At 41.2% G+C, this 21213-nt stretch overlaps 1 protein-coding gene across 1 annotated transcript; it reads right to left on the bottom strand.

Moving 5' to 3' along the window:
• Nucleotides 1-833: 833 nt before the first annotated feature.
• Nucleotides 834-20959, bottom strand: MLYCD (malonyl-CoA decarboxylase). Its single transcript, XM_027685058.1, has 5 exons — nucleotides 20482-20959; nucleotides 13052-13164; nucleotides 11908-12064; nucleotides 11276-11425; nucleotides 834-2210 (listed from the first exon to the last, which is right to left on the bottom strand). Exons 1-5 carry the CDS (start codon nucleotides 20890-20892, stop codon nucleotides 1677-1679), a joined length of 1365 nt encoding a protein of 454 aa, XP_027540859.1. The 5' UTR covers nucleotides 20893-20959; the 3' UTR covers nucleotides 834-1676.
• Nucleotides 20960-21213: the final 254 nt, after the last annotated feature.

The raw sequence follows: 21213 nt of genomic DNA, 5'->3' as shown, positions 1-21213 counted from the left end.
GTTGGAGTTGTCTGTTCAAAGTCTCTGATTAAAAGTTCCCAGTGGGTTTGAGTGTTTAATCCTTTGTTCCCCTCATGAATAAAGTGTTCCCTAATGCACATTCAGCAAGATATTCAGGGAAGGTGCAAAAAACCCAAACCAAGACCAACTTATATTTATTCCACCACCACAGTCCAAGAGGAACTCAACTTTTCTTTAGTAGTTTCAGCAAACTCTACACATCTTGTTTACCAGGGGATGATACTTCTTCGGTGTTTCTTTTAATCCTATAAAAATCAATAAACTAACTTTGTTGTCTAAGAAAGATGCTGACTTTTGAACTATTCTTAAAAACATACTGAAGGCTACATGGCATAGAGAGTTGTCACTGTAAATGTGACATCCCTGCCACTGATGGCCAGATGCTGCCTCTGCTCTCAAGGGAATAACAGGCAGTGAACATATTCTTGTCCTTAACTACTGCTGTTAAAAATCCACCATGAATAGAAATCCCTGGAACCTGTCCCCAGAACAGGTGACCAGTGTGGAGGATGGAATTTGTTTCTAACAATGACTATGAAAATAGTGTCTCCAATTAACTAACTTCATTCTAGGAGAAAATTGGACACTTACAGCTTTCTTCACTTCTGTTTTCATACACGAGCAAACACTCCATTACTTTTGAATCCTCTGTGTAATTCCTTTTGTGAAAACAGGACTGGAATTGGACCAGAATAAATCAGATATTACAAACCAGCATGAAATTCTTTTAAAATGGGCCTTCTGCTGTGGTGAAAATGTTATCAAGAAGGGCCACTAAGTGAAGGGAGATGTTGAAATACAACCAGACATGATTTATTGAGAAAGTTTGTTTTATTGATTTACAGGTCACACACCTACCCCTTTATTAAAAAAGCTCTTTGTTAACTTAAAACATTATCAGAGCCAAAGTATAACATACATATTTAGAAACTTCTCAACTGATCCCCAAGTATCAGTCTCTCTTGTTGTCCTCTCCTGTTTGAACACTTCCTTATTGCTCAGCATATTTTGGCAGCCAGAAGATGGAAATACAACACAACATACCTGCTGCACTGAGAGATCATGGGTTTTGAACATTAATGCATGGCTTTTCCATGCTTCAGCAAAGCAAGGGTTCAGTGAGATTTTTAGTGCATTTGAAAAAAAGAAAATACCTAAAAAGGTTTTACATCAGACTTTTTTAAGGGTGAAAAAGATAGATATTATAGAAATAAAATTGTAGATTAAGGTTTTGATAACATATTTGAATAACAATTTACCTTCATTCAGTCCTTTTCAGGTACTTGTGCACTGAACAATGTACAGCAGCATTATGACAAAGTGCAGCTTCTTACAGGACAGTTTATACAGATTTATTACCAACAGAATAATGGTTGGTTCAAGTATTGTCCATTCAATTACTGCTGAGTTGTAACTGATTAAAAGAATTTTACTCAGCCTTTACTACACACCTGCACATAAACAGATGCCTGGAACTTGCAGAGCCAGTCAGGTTTGGAATATATGGCCACGGAAGCAAGACAACTGATCATCCAGACATGTATGTGCTGGGCAAATTTGCTTTACAATACATTCACATTTAAATACAGGCACTGCAGATTCTTACAGCTCTTTAGAGGTGAGGAACACTCATTCTTAGCTTTCAGAATTTTTAATTAAAGTTTGCTATTTTGCTGGAATTGGGACACCAAGGCAAGCACCTGCTCCGAGGCTTTGATGTGTTTGGTGCCCAGGTAAGCTGCACTGTTGCTGGCTGTATCCTCCAGGAAATACCTGTAGTTGACCATCATGCCACAGGAAGCCCCAATGCCCCGAGGGCTCGTGTCTCCCATCCAGTTTATCCGCCACAGCACGGAGCCGTTCTGGAGATGGAAGTTGGCCACTGGATTAAGGGCATAACCACGGTGTTTCTCTCCATACAAGTACCAGGCACAGAGTCTCATCAGTGGGGGATTCAGCACCTCAACTAATTTATCTGATCTCACCCACTCGTTGTTGTTTAAGAGTTTCTTCAGTGTCTCAGTGGAAGTGTCTCCAGTGATTGCAGAGATTTCTTGCCATTCGGACTCTGTAAAAAGTTCATTTCTTCCCTGTTCTTTTGTTTGGGGGGAGAGGAGGCCAACGAGCCATTTCGTGAATCCTGGGATAGGTGAGAGAGTAGAGAAAACTTTTATCTGAGGAAGTTCTTTCTGCAGACAAAAGGAAAGAACAAAAAAAAAATCATGAGTTTTGTCACGACTGACACAGGGAACTTTGAGTGAAAGAACAGCTTCAAGTCAAGGGAAAACCAGGGATTCTGAGAAGGAACCGATCCACATAGACACAAAAAAGAGCTTAAAAATCACCCTGCCAGTACCAGGTTAGTGACTAGAAAGCACTCAAGAGCACGAAGAAAACTTTAACACTGACTGAATTACAGTCCTCACACACAACCTATATAAAGGTACTTATGCAGTACTTACCAACCCTCAGCTCTGGTATCGTTTTATAGGCAGAAATAAACAAATAGAATCACAGGCCATAAAGAAGTTATTCTGAGAAATATTTTTTTTAAATAAACATACAAGTTTTTAGAACCTTTTAAATGCCATTTAGTTTTTGGTATGTAACTATTTTTTTTAAATCAAGGGCAGTTTACTACTTCAGTCTACTGTAAAATGAGGGGAGGTACTATTTTTAGATTTTTATGGGAAGAAGTATTTCCTGAAATTTTGAATTAAGTTCTTTATACAGGGCAGCTACTTTTCATTACAGACCTTAAAAACAGCAAGATAAGAGATACATACTTGCAGTAACAAAAAAACATTCACGCAGTTCTTGTTTCAACAAAGTGAAACTTCTCTACCCCTCCTAAGTTATGATTAAAACCTGTTAACTATGTAATCACAAGAAGTAAAACATACATAAGGAGAGCTGTGTGTTAGTTTTGGGGCACATCAACATGAAGAATAGACTGTCACTTGGAACACTTCCAATAAAAATTACATCAGCACTCGGAATTAACAAAAATTACATTAATCAACCCTTCTGAAGGAGTGGGGGGCAAAGGAACAGAGGGAAGACAGAGCTGAACTGAAACCACCACAGTGTTGGTTTAATTACTGCTCATACAGGAGGAAGTGGTGAGAACCAAGACATTCATCTACATTACAGAGGCATCTTAATGTCAACAGAAAATTGTCTTTAAATGACTACAAATTGCACTTTTTGTGCTTTGAGGATTACTGAGGTAAGCATTAAAAAGCCATCAGGGCTCAGATGGTGCCTCCTCAGCACGTTAATGGCTCTGGCAGGGACAGGCTGTCTGAGCTGCTCCTGCACCGCGGCATCCTCAGGTACCCTGTGCTCACACGGCTGCCACCTGCTCCCTGCTCCAGGAGGATGCAGAGCCAGGGAATTCTGCTCCAGGAGGATGCAGGAGCCAGGGAATGCTGACCTGGCTCACCTCAGGCTGGAGACAAGCGCCTTTCCTAACAACTTCCATAGCTGGTATTCACAGTGTCTTTTCCCTGAGCTGAAGCTCTGACTGTTATATAGACATGTAAGCTGAAGAATCCTTTTGGGAGCAGGCAGGAACAAGAAAAGCAGATCAAGTTACAAAGAAACACCCCATTTTATCTCCTCAAAGAACCAAGTAAAGAAAAAAAGCAAATTATTTCCTAAAACCACTAATTTCTGTATCTTATTGAACAAACCAGAGCACCCAGGAAATCTTGACTGGATCAATAGTCACAACTGCTACAGCTTCCACAGTCAGGGAGTGCAATACCAGGAAAACAGTAGAAACTAGGAAAGCAGGAACTTTTTTCAAGTTTCCACTAAAGGATATGATGATATTTTACTTTTAAGAGTAATTCTGAAGCTGATGTCCTTAACATGATCTCTGAAATACAACTATCGGGTTTCCTTGCATGTGTATTTCATAAAATAAAAAAAAAGTTCATTTACAGACATCTCTTACACATCTTCCTACAATTTTAGGGAATACAACATTTATAAAAAAATGAGTTTCTCAGGGTTGTGCTCTTACTGTAGACTATGGATACTAGAGGCACAGATACAGAAAGTATGTTTTAATTAAAAGAATGTTTCTTAGAGTAGACAGTTTAGACTCTTTAGAAAAAGTTCTCCCTTTGCTTTTGAAAAAGAGCAATGACACAGTAAATTAAAAAAAATATATCTGGAGGCAGAAAAAGGGAAAAAATAAGAACAGAATAAAGCAACTCCACAGACTTCAAACATATTTTCCTTCCGAGCCCCGTGCTAAATACCTCCCCATGGATATAAACACGATTTATCCACAAATCAATTCAAAGTAACTTTATAAAATTTTAATACAGAATCAAATGCACTCACTACATCTTCCTCTGGTCACCTTTCGTTCACCTCCTTGTGTTTCTTAGTCAAGAAGCACCTAATCATCACCTCTGCAATGCACTTTTCTTTCAAGCAGCAGGATTTTCATCAGCCCTGCAGAGGAGAGCTCTGCCCATGGACCCCCTAGTCAGCTACACCTTCCTTGACTCAACACAGCTACACAAAACCATGGATCTCCTGGAGAAGGAGGAAGAAGAAATACGGCACAGAAGCAAGTTTTTAAAGGCCACTTCTAAACTTGAAGGTGTTTGTTCCCGGAGAAAGAGCAGAGGGCTTTCAGTTCTGTCAAGTCAGTCAGGAGCAGGATCACCTTCACTGCCCCATCAGTGCCCTGAGGGCTGAGCTGTGCTGACTCTGCTGGGACTGGACACAGCTGAGCTGCTCAGACACTTTGCTGTCCCATAATGTGACCTCCTGCATGTCAGCTGGAAGAATTTCTGCCCAGAAGGGAGGTCACAACTCCCTTCTGAAGATTCAGTGACCCAGGAGCCTCCTGCCTGTCCACACGGTAATGATGGATGAGATCTCAGTGACCGCCTCAGATGTGATGGACCTGCAGAGGAACCTCAGGGCACAGAAACACAAACCCATCATCTATAATGAGAAGTGCCCTTTTCATGTCCCATCCTGAAGCAGCAGCCAGCTCCCCTCAAAAAGACTGGCCTTCAAAATGGGGGTTCACTCTTCTTCATTTTCTTAGTGCTTTAAAGTTCCTCTTCAGTTCATAATACAGAGATCACAAGACAGAGGAATAAATGGGTAAAAGTTTTCAAACTAATGACCTATCATGACAAATCCACCATGTGCTGCAGGAGGGACTACAGATGTTACTCCTCTGCAGTGGGGATGAAAAAGGGAGAAAAAAAAAACATAGAGAAGAAGAAAAAATTGTTAGAGGCTATTTTCTCTAGGCAAGGATTCAAGGAATACAGAATCTGTTTCTTTGTGACCCAAAGATGGGATTACACTCCTTAAAGGTTTGCCTTTTTTTCCTAACTATATCACTTATCCCATAAAAGATAGTGCCTTTGAGAACACACTGCTTAGGTCTCTTTCATGATTTCTTCACAGATATTTAGGGTTAAAACCTGAGAGGGGAAGAAGGAAGGTAATGCTGAAATTTGAGAAGCAGAAATTCTTCTTTCAGGCCAAAGGAAAAACTGATTGGACCAAGAGAAAAGGCTGCTTAGCACAAAGGCAAGTCTGGATCTCTTCTACACTCTCTCTGCTAAGAAAGCAGTGCTTGAAAATACTATTTTGCCACTGAGCAGAGCTCACAAACTGAGTTTTCCACACAGGAGCTGAGCTTTGTCCATGGCTTCCATAAAGCAACAATCCCAATCTCATCTCCCAGCTTGCAAAGCCCAGAGGGCACCTGAGCAGCACCCACAGGGACAAAAGTGAGAATGAATGATTTCTTCCCATATCTGTCTGTTAATAATAACCACTGCAAAGTTCCTAATTCAATAACTGACACTGAATCCTGCTGGTGTTGACTCCTCTTTGTTCATCATCCCTTTAAGGAGTGACACGTTCAGCAAGACAACCCAAAATATTTAACAGGAAGACAGTAGCTCCTCCTTTATTAATAAATACAAATTGGGAAATTGTGCACATTCTTTACTTCTTAGGACAGGTAAGACATGGGAAAGTGACCCCACTTTGAAGCTACAGTACAAAGTACCACATATCTGATAAATGCTTGAGTTTAGGAGCTTATCTGGGGCGGACATTTCTTGTGGAAAAATAAATAAATGCAGCAGAGTGTGCACATTTATGTTGTTGCTAAATTGATGTGCTAATTTCTAAGGCTATTGTGGAAATCCATTAATGTTTACTTTCCTGTCAGAAACCCACACACCATTAAGTAACAGCTGCTAATTTTGGTTTGGGGTAGATTTCTGTGTTTGATTGGTTTTTTTTCTAGGCTTTTGTTCCATTGCAGAACAGCACAGATTTCTCCTGTTATCCATATCTCATCTGAAACTGTCTTGCACTCTGAAAGCTGTAGTCCAAGGTCACATTTTTCATCAATGAAAGCAAAGCCTGTTTTGGAAATTATGATCTCCCCAGGTCACCTAGATCAAATTAAGGTAGCAATTATCAACAGCCCAAGCAGAAAGCTAAAATCTGCCACCAATTGTTAAGCATTCTATTGAGTCACACAGCAGCTATCAGTTTTCTCCCCCAAATGCCACAGGCTATAAAATCTTAAGCAGTTTTCTCAAAGGCTTCACCACAGTTATCTGTGCCTGTCATCTGCAGACTGAATTGCCATGATGTACCTTCTGCAGAGCTCCAGAGTGTTTAGAGTGGCTATAAACACATTCTGAATTAAATGTCTGCCTAATGAGTAATCTAATTTTCTCCACCTTCACCAGCACCTCTCAGCCTGCTAGAAACAATCTGCCTGCTCCTCTTCCAGCACCCAGTTTGGGGTCGGTTTGTTTGTTTTCTTGTAGTCGTCTGAAATAGTTTCAAAATACAATTCATTTCTGGGAACAACACAAGCTTGAATTTTAGAAACACCAGAGATTATTTTTGTTGTCCGTTCCCTGCTTTATATACAATAATATAACCAAGGGAGCACACACAGAATTCTTACACAGCCCATTCTCAGATTTGTACAGGGAGAACTGGGACCAAAGTGGTATCAGTGGAGTAATGAATTCATCCCAAAAAGATGCAAACGGGATATGCTCAGATAACAACAGAAGCCTGTATATAAAACCCTTCCATATTACCTGTGTAGCAAACTTTTGACAAGAAACTACCAAAAAAAGAACAATCTGCTCCTGAGAGCAGCACACTTTCTCCCAGGATGCCCTTTGTATGAGACACCAGCTCCATCCCTCAGGTCCTGCTCTGATTTCCAGTATATCCCTCCCCTTTACACAAATATATATAGCAACACCTGTGGCAAATTCCAAATCATCATGTCCAGGTAGAGATTAAGGATTCAAACTGCAAACAGTGCACATTTAAACAGAGGAAACTGAGGACCCATTTCAACTTCATCCATCCTCCATCTGCTTAAATTAATGAGAGAACCAAAAGCAGGGGCATTTAACCTGTACACAGTGCCCCAAACTAACAGCGCTCAACACTGGGGGTTGAAATCCTCCCCAGAGCCTCCACTGCTGCAGTTTTCCCAATAATCCCAATAAAAACCCATTTGCAAGGAATACTTTCACGAGGGAACCAGCAGGGGACATTCTCTGAAGGTGAGAAGTCCTGCCCTCCACCTGTTCACGTTTAGCAGAGTATGTGACCACCTCAGGCAAATCAGCAAGAAGATTTCTAGAAAATTAAGCTCTATTTTAATTGTCCATTCATCAGATTTTAAGGAAGAGGGTGCTAACTGAATTTACAGCCATAGTTCTGTAGTTTAGATACCTGTTAGATCAATGTTTCAGTACAGTTTTTTAACATTCTTGTCAAATGAAGGCTTCAGTGGTGGAAGCAGAGTGGCTGTTAACACACTTCTAACTTGTGCATGTCTTTTTCTGACCTAATGATACACATTCATGACTAGTCCAATCTGGAGTTTTCCTTATGAAGAATGACAGCTGAGATCTCAGTTTTGAGGTTACAATGGACTTAGAAGTGTCAGAGCAGGTTACGTTGAGGCAAAGTCAGATAAAGGACTTTTACTAGAGAATAAAAGAAATTATAAGAGTTTGCAAAGCCTTGGGAAAAAATGAATCTAATAGAATTCTGCAGAGCAAAGAGAGATGTCCACAAAAGTTAACTCAACTGGCAAGTTATAAAAGTGTATTAATCATCAACAATTCAAACACAATGGGAAACAAAATCCTCAACCCCTTCAAATGGTCTCCTCTTCCCAAAGCATTCTATTACCAGTTAAATTAAAGACAGTCTCAACTTCTGTAACCTGGAACACTCGGTGATTTAGCAACACTTTAAAAAGAGATTTGTTTATTGCAAAGCCATGAAAAGGTTACATAAAAAATCCTCTTCCTATCAGAGACCTCACCCATCTATTTTTGCAAAGGCTGCTGGAAGCTTGCTTAATGAGATGCAATTTTTGACCCAGGACTTTTTTGCTGAGGCTGTATTGTTTCAGCTGCTGCCACCAAGTCAACTCAGCACTCCTGCCACACCATTTGTCCCTTTTAAAGCCACTGTAACACTGTTCCAAAGAATTATGTCCAGTCTGAAAATACAGACAACCTTGGAAAGTCCTTTGCTTCCACCTGACCAGAGAGAAAGAGAGCACATGTGTGCAATTAATCCACTGAAGTAGGACTTCCAGAGTTTTGGGAGACAGGTAAAACAGGCTGCCAAGAGTATTACTCATCATATTCTCTACCTTTGGCCTTCACTTTGTACAAATTTCACAGGGAAAGCATTTGGAAACTGTAAATACACAGGGCTTGTCTCCTCTGAGGGGAGAAATCCACTGAGATGGAGGCACAACATTTAAAGCTAAAGCTCAGCAAGGAGGAGTTATAGGTTTGCATCAAATAATTCTGTAACAACAGTACAGTGATTCAGGGTCACTGCACAGATGTAAAATATGTAATGGAAAATGGTTCTTGCAGAATTCAAGAGCAATGCTTTGGAATGAAGAGGAAGAAAGCATGGAGTGGGAAGAAGAGACCAGAAAAAAATATTATCATCAAAGAGTGGAAGAAAAACTATTAGAGAACCATGTCTATCATGGATAAACACTCCTGGATTATCCTTTGTATTTTCTTTAGCCCTACAGTTGTACCCAAAAAAGGAATGGGGTAAAAGCAAGAGATAGAAGTTGTTGTACCTTTATTATATAGATACAGACTACATAGAAATGAGCTGTTCAAGTCTGGCCAGCACTTCATAGTCAACTAAGCCCATGTTCAATTTGCCACATAACACCTTACTAACAACATATTTTTCATGACACCTTAAAGCAGTGTATGGAATGTAAGTAGGGAGGGAGATCTCCATCTTTGGCACTCTATGGACAGCACTCAGTTTTTAATATAAAGTTATACAACCTTGAGGCATTAATTTGTGATTAGAATGTATTTAAAGGCATCTCAGCCAAAGTGTTTCCTCTTCATTGTGTGTTTGATGAAGAGAGGCTGGATTTTACACCACTGAAATGCAGAAACTTTGTCATTAAGTATAAATAAGAAACACATTCTTCTGCTGGACACACCAAATTTTAGAACTTGCATTAGGTTATCTCAGCCTTTATAATTCACAACTTTGCAAGCGTTGCAAGCAATTAGTGATGGACAGATCTGATGGCAATAGGGTGATTTTAGGAGAGCAACTCAATTATGCAGAAATTATTTTCCAGATCTGAAAGCAGATAACTGCATGGATTTATTCCAATTTCCCCTCAGTCAAGATCAGACAGATGGCACAGCCTAATTATACCTGGACTACTGCACTTTCCACAATTAATCTAAAAGCCATTGCAAATGCAAGGAGCAACAGAATTCAGCCAAAATAGCCATTAAAAATAAAATAAAATAAAAACTTCAGGGCAGCCAGCTATGATTCAGCAGTTAACTAATCAATCATTTTGTAGCAGTAGAAATTTGGAGCATCCACTTTTAAGTTGTTTTTGTAAGCAGCACCTAAGTTCTACATCACAGACAGTTTTCCAAACATCATTACTAATCTAGATGTGGAAGACTAAATATGAACACAAAAAGTGATCATTACTTTTAAGTGGTAGGTTTGTTAATAATTTAAGTAGTAAAGAGTATTAAATAAAATTATGTACTCAATGCAGAAATATAATAATAAATAATGGCCCATCTTCGCGAACGAAGATTTGGGGAAAGGTCTTTTTACCTTTCCAGCCTGCGCAATGGATTTTTTAGGTGAGACACAGCCTGCGCTGAACTGAGCCCACCCTTTAATCCTAAGGTTCATCTGCCGGGGCCAAGCAAGCTTGGACAATGGCAGTGAGGTCCTCAGGACGTAGGTTTGTTTAGAGTGTCCTTCTCATAGATGGATGGCCACACAGGGCTAACGACCTCCATCAGGCCAGGAGACCGGGGAATCGAACCCGTGGTCGCAGCAGTGAAAGTCCTGCACGCTAACCACTAGGCCACCAGGGGTCTCATGCAGAAATATATGACTGTCTCTTCCACACCATTCTATATATGAATTTTCATTCCTTTCTCAATTTGCTTGGAAGAAGGTTCTACAAGAAGTACTAAAACTATTAAAAATATTCCTGGGGCATGTAATGATATTAAATTAATGGATCTGACTTGTATAAAGCAACTGATTCTTGGACTATCAAGACATTCTCTTAACTATATTGCAAGAAATGCCTGGGCAAAAAAATCTTTTTATTTTCCTAAATAAAGATATTCAAGGCAAGAATGCAAACTGCATAAATAACCAGAAGCAAATCAATATAACAAACAAAAAAATGAACAAATTAATGTACAGGAAGTATTTTTGTTACTGGAGCAGGTGTAAGATTTTGAAAAAGGCACTGTCAGGTACATTGAAGAGAGAAAATGTTGATCAGGGGCCTGGAAGGAACCTGTTTGCAGGGTCCACCCCCTCAACTGAGAGGCAACAGTGAATCCTATCATAGACAACAGTGCAAAATCCAGCTGTATCCAAGTTACCTTCAAGAGAAATGGACTCATTTGACTTTAGGTAATCTAAAGTGAGGAGGCAAACACAGGAATTCACACAGGATGTGCCAAATGTGGAACAGAACCCACACGTGGCAGACATTAACCAAGAGCAGAAAATGTTCTTCCAAGTCCTTGCACATCTGACCTGGGAAAACCCAGCAGCTCCTGGCCTTGAGCAGTGACAGGAATTGGAAATTCAGGAAGGTCAGGGCAGCACAGTGGGCAAACAGCACCTCAAGGACCCCCCATCAACCCACCTGCAGCTCCTTGACCACCTTCTTGATGAGGTAGGTCCCGAGTTCCACCCCCTGCAGCCCCTGCTGAGTCAAACTGATGGAGTAGAAAATGGCTGTTGAGATTTTTTCTGTATCTTCTGTTTCTAAAGGAGGCACTTCTTTCACTATGGCCTGGGAAAATTAGAATTTAAAAGAAAAGTTATTAATAGTTATCATCATCATTATGGGGAGGAAATCTTTCTTTTTAACTTTTAAGTGTATTAACATTTTTCCCCACTCTTTTATTCATTACCTTCTGTGAGAAACAATAAGAATCTAATGAAAAAGAAGAAAGAAGAGCTGTTTATCCATTAGTAAGTGCTGCAAATAACATGGTTTAAAATTTTCAGAAGTAATTGCAGCCACTTTGGAGTTTTAATCTCATTTGCTCCATTTTCTTATATATTTCTTATTTTTTCTCATTCTTCTCCCACTTGAGCAACCCCCCTTAATGTCAACTTACATAATAGAGAATATCCCTGTAATTTTTGCAATTCTCTCATCTCTTAAAAAGATGAAGCAAACCCAAATATTGACAAATTATAAGGCATTTTAAAAGAAGCACATTGCAATTTGAGCACTTTGCTGTGTACTAAATGCAGCAGTGACTGTACCTGGATGTTGTTGGAGATGTCACTGGTTAGAGCCACGTGCAGGACTATCAAAGGTTCCCCTGGGATTGCACAGTGGGAAAAAAAGTAGCATCTTCTATAGGCCCCAACTCGACGCTTCATATCAACCCAGTTCCTAACAGGATGCACAGCTTCAGAACTCAAGGAGAAAAGAAAAGGACAATTATTATCATTTTTTCAAAATAGAGGTCAGCTGCCAACCTCACAAGCTCCTCATTTTTCCCACTGATGTCAGGGACAAAACTCTCCAATCAAAAAAAGGAGAATCAGGCTGTGAGTAAAGTAAAATTCATCAGCAAACTGACAAAGTGGATTGTGAAGGCAGATTGCACACCCACTCCTTAGTGTGTTTGCCAAATTCCCTTGAAGATTAATTCTTACTAATTATTTTTATTTTTATTTAATTATATTTAGCTGGTATACGAGATCTTTTTTCTTTGCCTCCCCAACATTTAAGTCACATACTTTCAGAACTCTTCAGAGATTCAGTTTTCTTCAAGCTTTTTATATAACAAAGCAGCACAACAACATAACTTGAGTTCAATCTTTTGATTCTTCATCACAGCTTTGACAGAAATTCAGAAATTAATGTTTTAGAGCACATTCTATAAATCCCAAGGTGCTCTCTTCACACATAGGTCACAGGTGATCCTGTGCACCTCACCACTTCCAGCTAGGAAGTGGAACATCACTGGATTAGAAGTAAAAAAGCTCTTGAGTGTTGGGCTGCACGAGATTTAAATGTGCTGCTGGTACAGACTGAGGAGAGATGGGGGCCCATAGAACCAGCAGCAGCATCTGTGGCAGCAAAGGCAGTGCTGCAAGGATCTGGGTTTGTAGGAAAATGTGGAAAGAGTAACTGGGAAAGCTGGAGAAAAACACAGCCCTCTACAAGGGCAGTGTGTGAATGAAAGGATCGGATTATGGGACAAATGATACCCTTTACTGTTATTTAATTCAGTTTTTAAATGTGTGCTCTACTGAGTGTTAAATGAAAATATTCCATTATTATACTTTGCCTGTGGTTCACTATTGAAAAGCAGAGTCTTGAAAACAGTGGATCTGTGCAGTCCCAAGCATTTCATCACCTCTTCATAAACGAGTCTTTCCAACCTTTAGCACTTACTCACTAATTTTCTGGAGTATTTCACAAGGGGATTGCCAAGTGACCCTTTCCAAGTTCAGGAATCCTGTGCAGAACCACTCTGACAGCATGTTCTTTAGAACTCCACTCATTTCCTGCAAGCAGAAGAAAGCTGGAATTAAATAAGCAAGGTAGAACACAGGATTGTGAGTAAAGATAACCTTGATTGATTCAAACTACAACACTGGGAAGTTAAAAGAAACTAATGTTTGAGAAGATTACCCAGTTCAGCCTTCCTCACCCAGGACTGGACAATTTCTATAGTAAACTATAGAAATAAGAAGATAAGGCAAAGGAATGCAGATGAAAAGCAGACAATAGGTAGAAGTATTTCAGCAGTCCTGACCATAAGACCACAGTTGCTCAGATTTAAATACCATGAGAAAATATCTTTCAACAGGAGGTAGAAGGAACTTTACAGAATTTTTTACAGGCTTTGCAGAACTTTTCTTCTCTAGAAATATGAAAAATTTGGAGCAAGAAAAATAAAAACAGCAGCATAAGACCACAGAACTCAAAAATCAAACCAGCTTTGAACAGATGAAACTCACCCGAAATATCAAATACTTTCAGAAACATTAATGGTGATTTTTATATTCCCTGTTAATTTCCTGCTGCCTGTATTATTAAAGATCTCCTATCTAAAATTCTTTAAATTGAAGAAGTATTCTTGAACTCAGCACAGCATGAAAATTCCTTAAAGAAAGTCCAGAGCTTGTTTTTTTGTCTTCCATTTGCCTTGTCCACAGGACAGCGTGTGATACCAGCACCAACTTACCAACAGTCTGGGCAGAAACATGAGCTTACCTGAAACTAACTTAATAACCATTTATTTCAAAACAAAAACTCCTCACCTTCTCCTCAATCCTTTATTAAATAGCTATTACTGCACATAAAAGAGACAAAAATTAGGCTCCACTGTACTTTAGCTTGCTACATTTAAGCAAAACAACACAAAAAAAATATAAATCTCATCAGATTTATATTTTTGCACTTAAAACATTTTCCCTAAGTTCAGGTGTAGTCTCAGGACTAAGAAAGTAAAAATAATTCCTGTTATAAATTAACAAAGTTGTAGAGGCACTTGTCAAAAGATACATCTCAAAGAAGGTTCCTGCTGGCCAAAGCAACTGCTACAAATATTGCAGGATTGAAAAAGAGGACGGTTTTATTCCTTAATTCAACATACTAGAAAAACTGAAATTTTTGAACACAGAAGAAACAGCCATTAATCTGCACAGAACAATTCTGTCATGCATGATTATTTTTTTCGCCAGTACCTTTTTCCTAAACAAGTATATTCTGATTGGTTTGTTTATTCTGACTTTAAGGTGCCCCCCTTGTGAATCCAGGTTTCTGCACAGCTCTAAAATTCTTAGATAATAACCATAAATCATTTTGGTCAGATACCCTTTGGTGTAGTGAAAGTCTCCAGGATTGCTTGTTTTGTTTTCTTTTGTATGGGCACACCGTAAACCAGAAAAATGAGCTGGAATTGTCAGATCTGGGGTCAAAGGAACAGATCCTTATGGCTCTCCTGTCATCCATCCCCTTCTTGGAACACCATTTCAGCTGCAGCCCAGATGAAGGAGGGAAAAGTGCTGATGGCTGCACTCCTGCTGGGCAGGAACTGAACACTCTGCTCTGCAGCTCTGGATGCAGGAGTGACCTGGGAGAACACCAGTTATCCTGCACTGAAACTGGGAACAGTGGAAAACATCAGAGTTGTGTTTTACTTCTTTGGAGCACCCACAGCTTTTTCCAGTGTGTTCCACATGGTGGGAGCTGTTTTCAGACAGAGCTACTCGAGGTGCAAAATGCAGCTGGATAAAGCAATGCAATTGGAACCAAGGAAGGAAGTGAAACAGATGTGCTTTAGTCACAATCTGGGGAGAAAGGAATATTGTTTGTGGGGAATTACAACCCAATTCAACAGCACTTGTAAATAATAATGTTTTATAAAACAACAGGGCAGCATGGAGGCCAAAGGTTAGAACAGCTCCAGTTGGAAGGGACCCATCACTGAGTCCAGCTCCAACTGGGCATGGAGCGACAGGGGAAAGGGGAATGGGCTTAGGCAGGTTTAGATTGGATATTAGGGAAAAATTCTTTACTATAAGGGCAGTGAGGCCCTGGCACAGGTTGCCCAGAGAAGCTGTGGCTGCCCCATCCCTGGAAGTGTTCAAGGCCAGGTTGGACAGGGCTTGGAGCAACCTGGGATAGTGGAAGGTGTCCCTGCCCATGGCAGGGGGTGGATGGAGATGAGCTTTCACGTCCCTTCCAACCCAAACCATTCTGAAATTCCATGATTCTATGGTAACCAAATTTCTTGGTGCAGAAAGACATAAAAATTTATACTATCCAAAACTGTGTTTAATTCAGCCATCTGAGAAAAAGTCTGAGTTGTGTTTAATATCACAATATGCACATTTCCAAAAGGTTTTACTCCAACAAGGACAGTCCCAATTTTGTATCTCTTATCTTGTAGACTTAGTGGTACATTCTCTTATTTTGTAAAGTTAGTGGTAAGTAAATTCTTATTTTCATTTCAGAGGCCTTTCTAATCATAAAAATTACATCTCCAGTACTTCACTGAAATCACACATTCGTTATTCAGCATCCCAATTTTGAATTTGAGCAACAAGACATACTCAGATTAGTATTTCAAATTACCAGTTACACTTCGATTTCTATTAGCAAAGTATAATAAACTGTGATTATTTTTTCTCATTCTGTGTTCTTGCTACAAGACAGCAAATTACAGGCTTTTTAATCTTCCCAACAAGTCCCTATTTATTGGGCAACAAATGGGAGAACTCTGATGAAAACCTGCAATTAATTTTTTTTAGTAAGAAAAACTGCCTCTCTGATGAGGGAACTGTTTCAATTTCCCTCTGAAACTACTAAATGAAAAAGCCCTCAGATGAGTCAAATTTTAACTTGTTTTTGGGTTTTAACCTGATATGTTTTATTTGGGACCTACAGATCTACTCTGATATGGCCAAGTGTTCTAAGGTGTCTTTGGTGGTGGGAGGGTTTGGTTGGGGGGTTTTTTTGTTTGTTTTGGGTGGGGGTTGGGGTTTTTTTTCCTACTGTTCCCCACCCCTCCCCCCCAAATTAGCTTCAAAATATACATAGAGAATATCCCTGGTGAGATACTGAAAAATATCCCATCAGAAAACCAGGATTCGATAGTTAGACATGAATTAAAGGGGATTGTTTGCTGCTTTTTTATTGCTAGTAGTAATTACTGCACTGATAATGGTAGTGCTGAAAACTCTCCTGACTCTTGTGTTCTACATTATTTCATGACTTATTCCTAAAAAAACTTAAAGTCATTATTTCCTTTTTCCCCCTATTTCAGCTCATTTAGCCTATGAGTAAAGTATGCACAAGCATTTTCAAGTGACTCAATCACCTGCATATAGCATATATTTTACTGTAATCTCTTGAACAAACACAAAATAGAAATGTTTCACCCACCCATTTCTAACAGTCCAAGTTGTTTCTGTGTTGATAGCTGCTGAGGAAATAGAAAAATATTTCATATTTACAACACAGCAATGGGCAATCCTTGTTTTAATAGGTCTTTCGAAATGCAAAATGAAAACTAGGGACTAAGAAATATTTTAGACAGTTTGGGCAAAACCAAAATCCCGGCAGGTCATATAATGCATTCTGTAATTTTCCTCCAGCATCAGGAAGATCCATTTAATTTTATGTCCACATTTCCTGCTCAGTGCAGACACAAATATGCAGAAGTTGTAAAATTCTTGTTGCACACTTTTTTTTATGCCTGTTAGAATTTCAATCAAATCTACACTAATGAAATGGCTACACAGGACTTTAGAGAGGCAAATACCAAACATTTTTTTTACAGAAAAACTTTTAATAATGATGGTATTTCTTTTTTTTCCAGTAGACCAACACTAGACCAAGATTACAGATACACTCCAGCTACTGCTTAATTATGGAAGCAGGTGTATTTTTAAATCAATTTGACAAAAATGCTCTCTTTTTCATTATCTTTTTGCCAGAAGCTTGAACTTTCCACTGACTTTTTCTACATCATATGGAAAGATGAAAAATATTTTAAAAGCAATCGTTGAATGATTTGCTACTTGAAATAATAATGTTGTGAATTTTTCACCAGAGTCATATTTCAAGTGCTGAAATATGAGTAAGCAAGCGAAATATAAAACATCTCAGGAGGAAAATGCTGGCACAGAAAAAGTAAAGCCTTGCAGGCAAGAGGGTTCTGAACAGTAAAAGAACTACACTCAGGAAACAGATCTTCAGCAAATTTTGCTCTGTGCATTGCAAGGGCTGATCAGAAATTCAACTTGTTTATAAGGACAGTGGAAAATGAGCCTGTCCTGGGGTGGAAGGAAAGAACAGGACACATGAAAAGAACATAAGAGAATGAGGACAAAAATTCAAACAGCATCATGAAAAAAAATCAGGCCCAGCTTCACTGTAATTTAACTTTTTAAACAGTGTATGATGTGCCAGTACCTTTTTCTTTAAACGGCCTTCCTAATGTTATCCATGAGGTTTGTGATGGTAATAATTGATTCATATATTTAACAGATAAGAAAATCCACCTCTGGGACAGATTACAGAGAACTTTCTCCTCGTATGTCCTGTATGAATTTTTGGTGGACTCTTTGGAAAAAGGGCGTACAGCTTCAAAAATACAGTTTACCACTAAATTTTTGATTTTATCAAGACACCTGTGTCAAGACATTCATCATCTTTCCCAATCCACACGGGACATTTACTGCATCATAACAACCTGTCACTGGATGCCCATAATTTTTCTGTCTTGCTCTGGGTGATGATTCTGCCCTCTAATAACCAACTTAAATATAAACTAAAACTTACATGCAGCACATTCCTTCTCTTTGCACAGTCCATCATTTTAAGGATTTCCAATGCATTGTTCAGGGTTTATTTTAAGATCTAAGGAATTCTTCCAGTAAGGCAGACAGCATTCTTTTCAATTGCTTATAACTCAGCTTTTTCATTTTGTTCATGATTTAGGGACAGTGAAACCAGTGGAGAAACAATCAGAAGTTAATTTGCATCTCCTTGGTTTCAAGTAATACCTTCAGAAATTCAAGCAAGTTAGAACTGATCACATATAACAATAATAGAGTGACATCCCAAGTTTCAGAGCTTTCTAATAGTTTTTTTGTCTCTATCCTGCAGTCAGGGAAACCAGCAAAGAAATTGTCAACTGCAAGAACCCAAAATATATGTTGCATCACTAGAAATGTTCTTTACTCAAGACTGAAATTCTTTATTAAAAAAGAAAGGAAAAAAAAAGAAAAGAACGTTAAAAAATGTTTAATTAAAAAAAAGGGAAAAAAACCCATTTACAATCCCACCCCCAAATTTAGAGTCTGAATATCCTGCCATACAGTTTTCTCTGTTCTTGACACACAGTCTCAAACAGGTAATAGTGTCTCACACCTATGGCTTTCAGGTATCAAATTAAGTATTTGTGTCCTCACGCCCGTTCTTCACAAACCACTTGTCTGTCAACACCTCCTGGGGGTTTTTTGCTCCCTTGGGTGCTTGTAATTATTCTGCCACTTACTTGCAATAGAAGCAAATAGATTTTAAAGGCTGAGCAAGACACTTATTTCAGAAGCAACAGGTAACACCTTTCCCAGACACACTAGCAGGAACATGGGAACAGTACACAGTTCTAGGTCTTGGGCTGATGTAGAAAAAGATGAGAATGACCTAAGTGAAACTCCAGGCTGAAAAGAAACAGTGCTCAGAGTAAATCCTCACAGCCAATATGGTCACAAACAAACCCAATGCAAACCAGTTCCAGGTTAATCTTTCCTGGCTTACGTGCTGTTTATCATCAACTCGTTTTTAGACTACATCGAATTTGAAAAATAAAACTGATCAACAAGCACAAAACTGACTACAAGAACGGAAATACAGAACTGAGCCCAGTCATCTGATGAACCCAAACATTTAAGAAAATATTTTGAGAAGATAGAATGCTCCTGACAGCCTTTTATTGATGCTTTAGCTTTGCAGACAATATTTTCCTACTTTCAAATGTCTTTAGTATGTTTCTGTGTTATTTGACCCATGTACATTCAGCTGTTTTACATATTTTTATATATTTTGCAAACTCAGTCTGGTTTTACTTAAGATGATCCAACTGGATGTGGAATGTCACCAAAGCTGTCGTTGCTTGGGTTATGTGATGACTGTGGTTCATTGACAGAACTGACATCAAGAACACCGTTTTCTTGTCAAACCTAATTTGAATATTGGCAAATAACTAATGGTCATTGCATCTGACTGACTTGCTGTCTCTCTTCATTGCCTTCCAGGAAGTCCTGTCAGCTCCTGCCACTGTTGTCCTACAGCAGTCCTTCCTCCACATCCGTGTCACCTCACTGCACCATGGAACCACTGGGGATCTTCCACTTCACCTCTGCCTTCACACTCTTGAGCCAAATCACGGCAACTCCTTTCTCCTGCTGATATTCCTCACCATTAGCACCACATGGTACTGTGTCACTTGTGGCCCTGGAACAGACTAAGAGTGAGGCCACGACCGAGGGAGTTCCTGGCACAGCTTGGCAGCCCCAATGTGAGCTGCATTGCATCAGTGTGGCACTGCCCACAGCAGCCTCCCGCTGCCACTCTGGAAAGTAAACCCATTGCTTCACCCCACGGGCCACTCCCTTCCTGAACGTCAGCACAGGCAGCTCTCGCTGGTGCCATGGCTGTGGGAAGGGGTTCACTCGTGTCCCACCACAGAATCAGTTAGGTTGGAAAAGAGCTCTGGGATCATCAAGTCCAACCTGGGACCAATCCCCACCTTGTCAACTAGACCAGAGCACCGAGTGCCACTCCCAGTCCTTCCTTAAACACCTCCAGGGATGGGGACTCCACCACCTCCTTGGGCAGCCCCTTCCAATGTTTAACCCTTTCTGTGAAGAAATTCTTCCTGTGTCCAGCTTAAACCTCCCGTGGCACAGCTGGAGGCCGTTTCCTCTCATTCTGTCCCTTATTCGCTGGGAGCAGAGCCCGACCCCCGCCTGGCTCCACCCTCCTGTCAGGGAGTTGTAGAGAGCGAGAAGGTCCCCCCTGAGCCTCCTCTTCTCCAGGCTGAGCCCCCCCAGCTCCCTCAGCTGCTCCTCACAGGACCTGCCCTCCAGACCCTTCCTCAGCTCCGCTGTCCTTCCCCGGCCCCACTGCAGCCTCTGAACGTCCCTCCTGAATTGAGGGGCCCACGGACACCCCAACATCGAATCAGCTTCACGGCACACTTTCCATCCCAACGTGGTTCCAGGAGCAGCACCAGGAATAAGAAGCCTCAAATCATATCCCTACTGACTCCCTTCAGAGCCACCCACCCCCATCCCTGCCCTCACCTTGACATGAGGCCCATCCACCTCCTTGCTCGCCAGCCCCTCCACCAGGTCGCCCCGGAGCTCCACGAGGAAGCGCAGCCCGCCCTCCAGGCGGCCCAGGTGCTGGAAGAGCCCGCGGTACTGAGGGTTCAGGTAGTACCGCAACCGGTCCTCGGCCTGCAGCAGCGCCCCGGGCTCCCTGCGCTGCTCCCGGGCCTGCAGCACCTTCCCGGCGGCCTCGGCCACCCGCCCGTGCTCCACGCCGAAGTCTTGGGCCAGGCGCGTGAGGAGCTCTGCGCGGGGCGGCCCGGGCGGCAGGGCGCGGTAGAACCGCACGAACTCCGCGCCGCGCAGCTCCGCGGGCGGCGGCGCCTTCTCCTTGGTCTCGTAGGGCGGCAGCGGCGGCACCGAGCGGCGCAGCAGCTCCTCCATGCCCGGGGCGGCCGCGGCCGAGAGGCACCGCGCGCCCCGCGCTGCCCAGAGCAGCGGGCGCGGGCCCAGGCGCGGGCACAGGCGGCTCATCCCTCTCCCGGCCACACACCGGCACCGGCCGGGGCACCGCCCACGGGGTAGCGCTGCGCGCGCTGATTGGGTGGAATCGCAGACTGACAGCCCGCTTCGCCAATGGAAAGCGAGAATTGTGTGGCGGGGCTAGGGGTGTGTCGGCCGCCATGTTGAGTGTGGGCACAGGGGTCACCGCGCGGCCCCGCCCCGGGGCGGCACAGGCGCGTCCTGAGCGCTCGGAGCTCCCCG

This window comes from Neopelma chrysocephalum, unplaced genomic scaffold (genome assembly GCF_003984885.1).
Source record: "Neopelma chrysocephalum unplaced genomic scaffold, ASM398488v2 Primary Assembly neopelma1_68, whole genome shotgun sequence".
NCBI lineage: Eukaryota > Metazoa > Chordata > Aves > Passeriformes > Pipridae > Neopelma > Neopelma chrysocephalum.
Note: the sequence above shows the minus strand (reverse complement) of the source record. Positions and strands in the feature narration are given on the sequence as shown.

Bases quoted from the DNA above. Each gene is read 5' to 3' on its own strand.
- MLYCD (XM_027685058.1), bottom strand. From the start codon at position 20,892: ATGGAGGAGCTGCTGCGCCGCTCGGTGCCGCCGCTGCCGCCCTACGAG. The intron at 12,065-13,051 runs GTAAGTGCTAAA...TTTCTCCTTGAG, and splicing joins ATACTCCAGAAAATTAGTGA to TTCTGAAGCTGTGCATCCTG. The intron at 2,211-11,275 runs GTGGGTTGATGG...TTTTGTCTGCAG, and splicing joins AGGTGGTCAAGGAGCTGCAG to AAAGAACTTCCTCAGATAAA.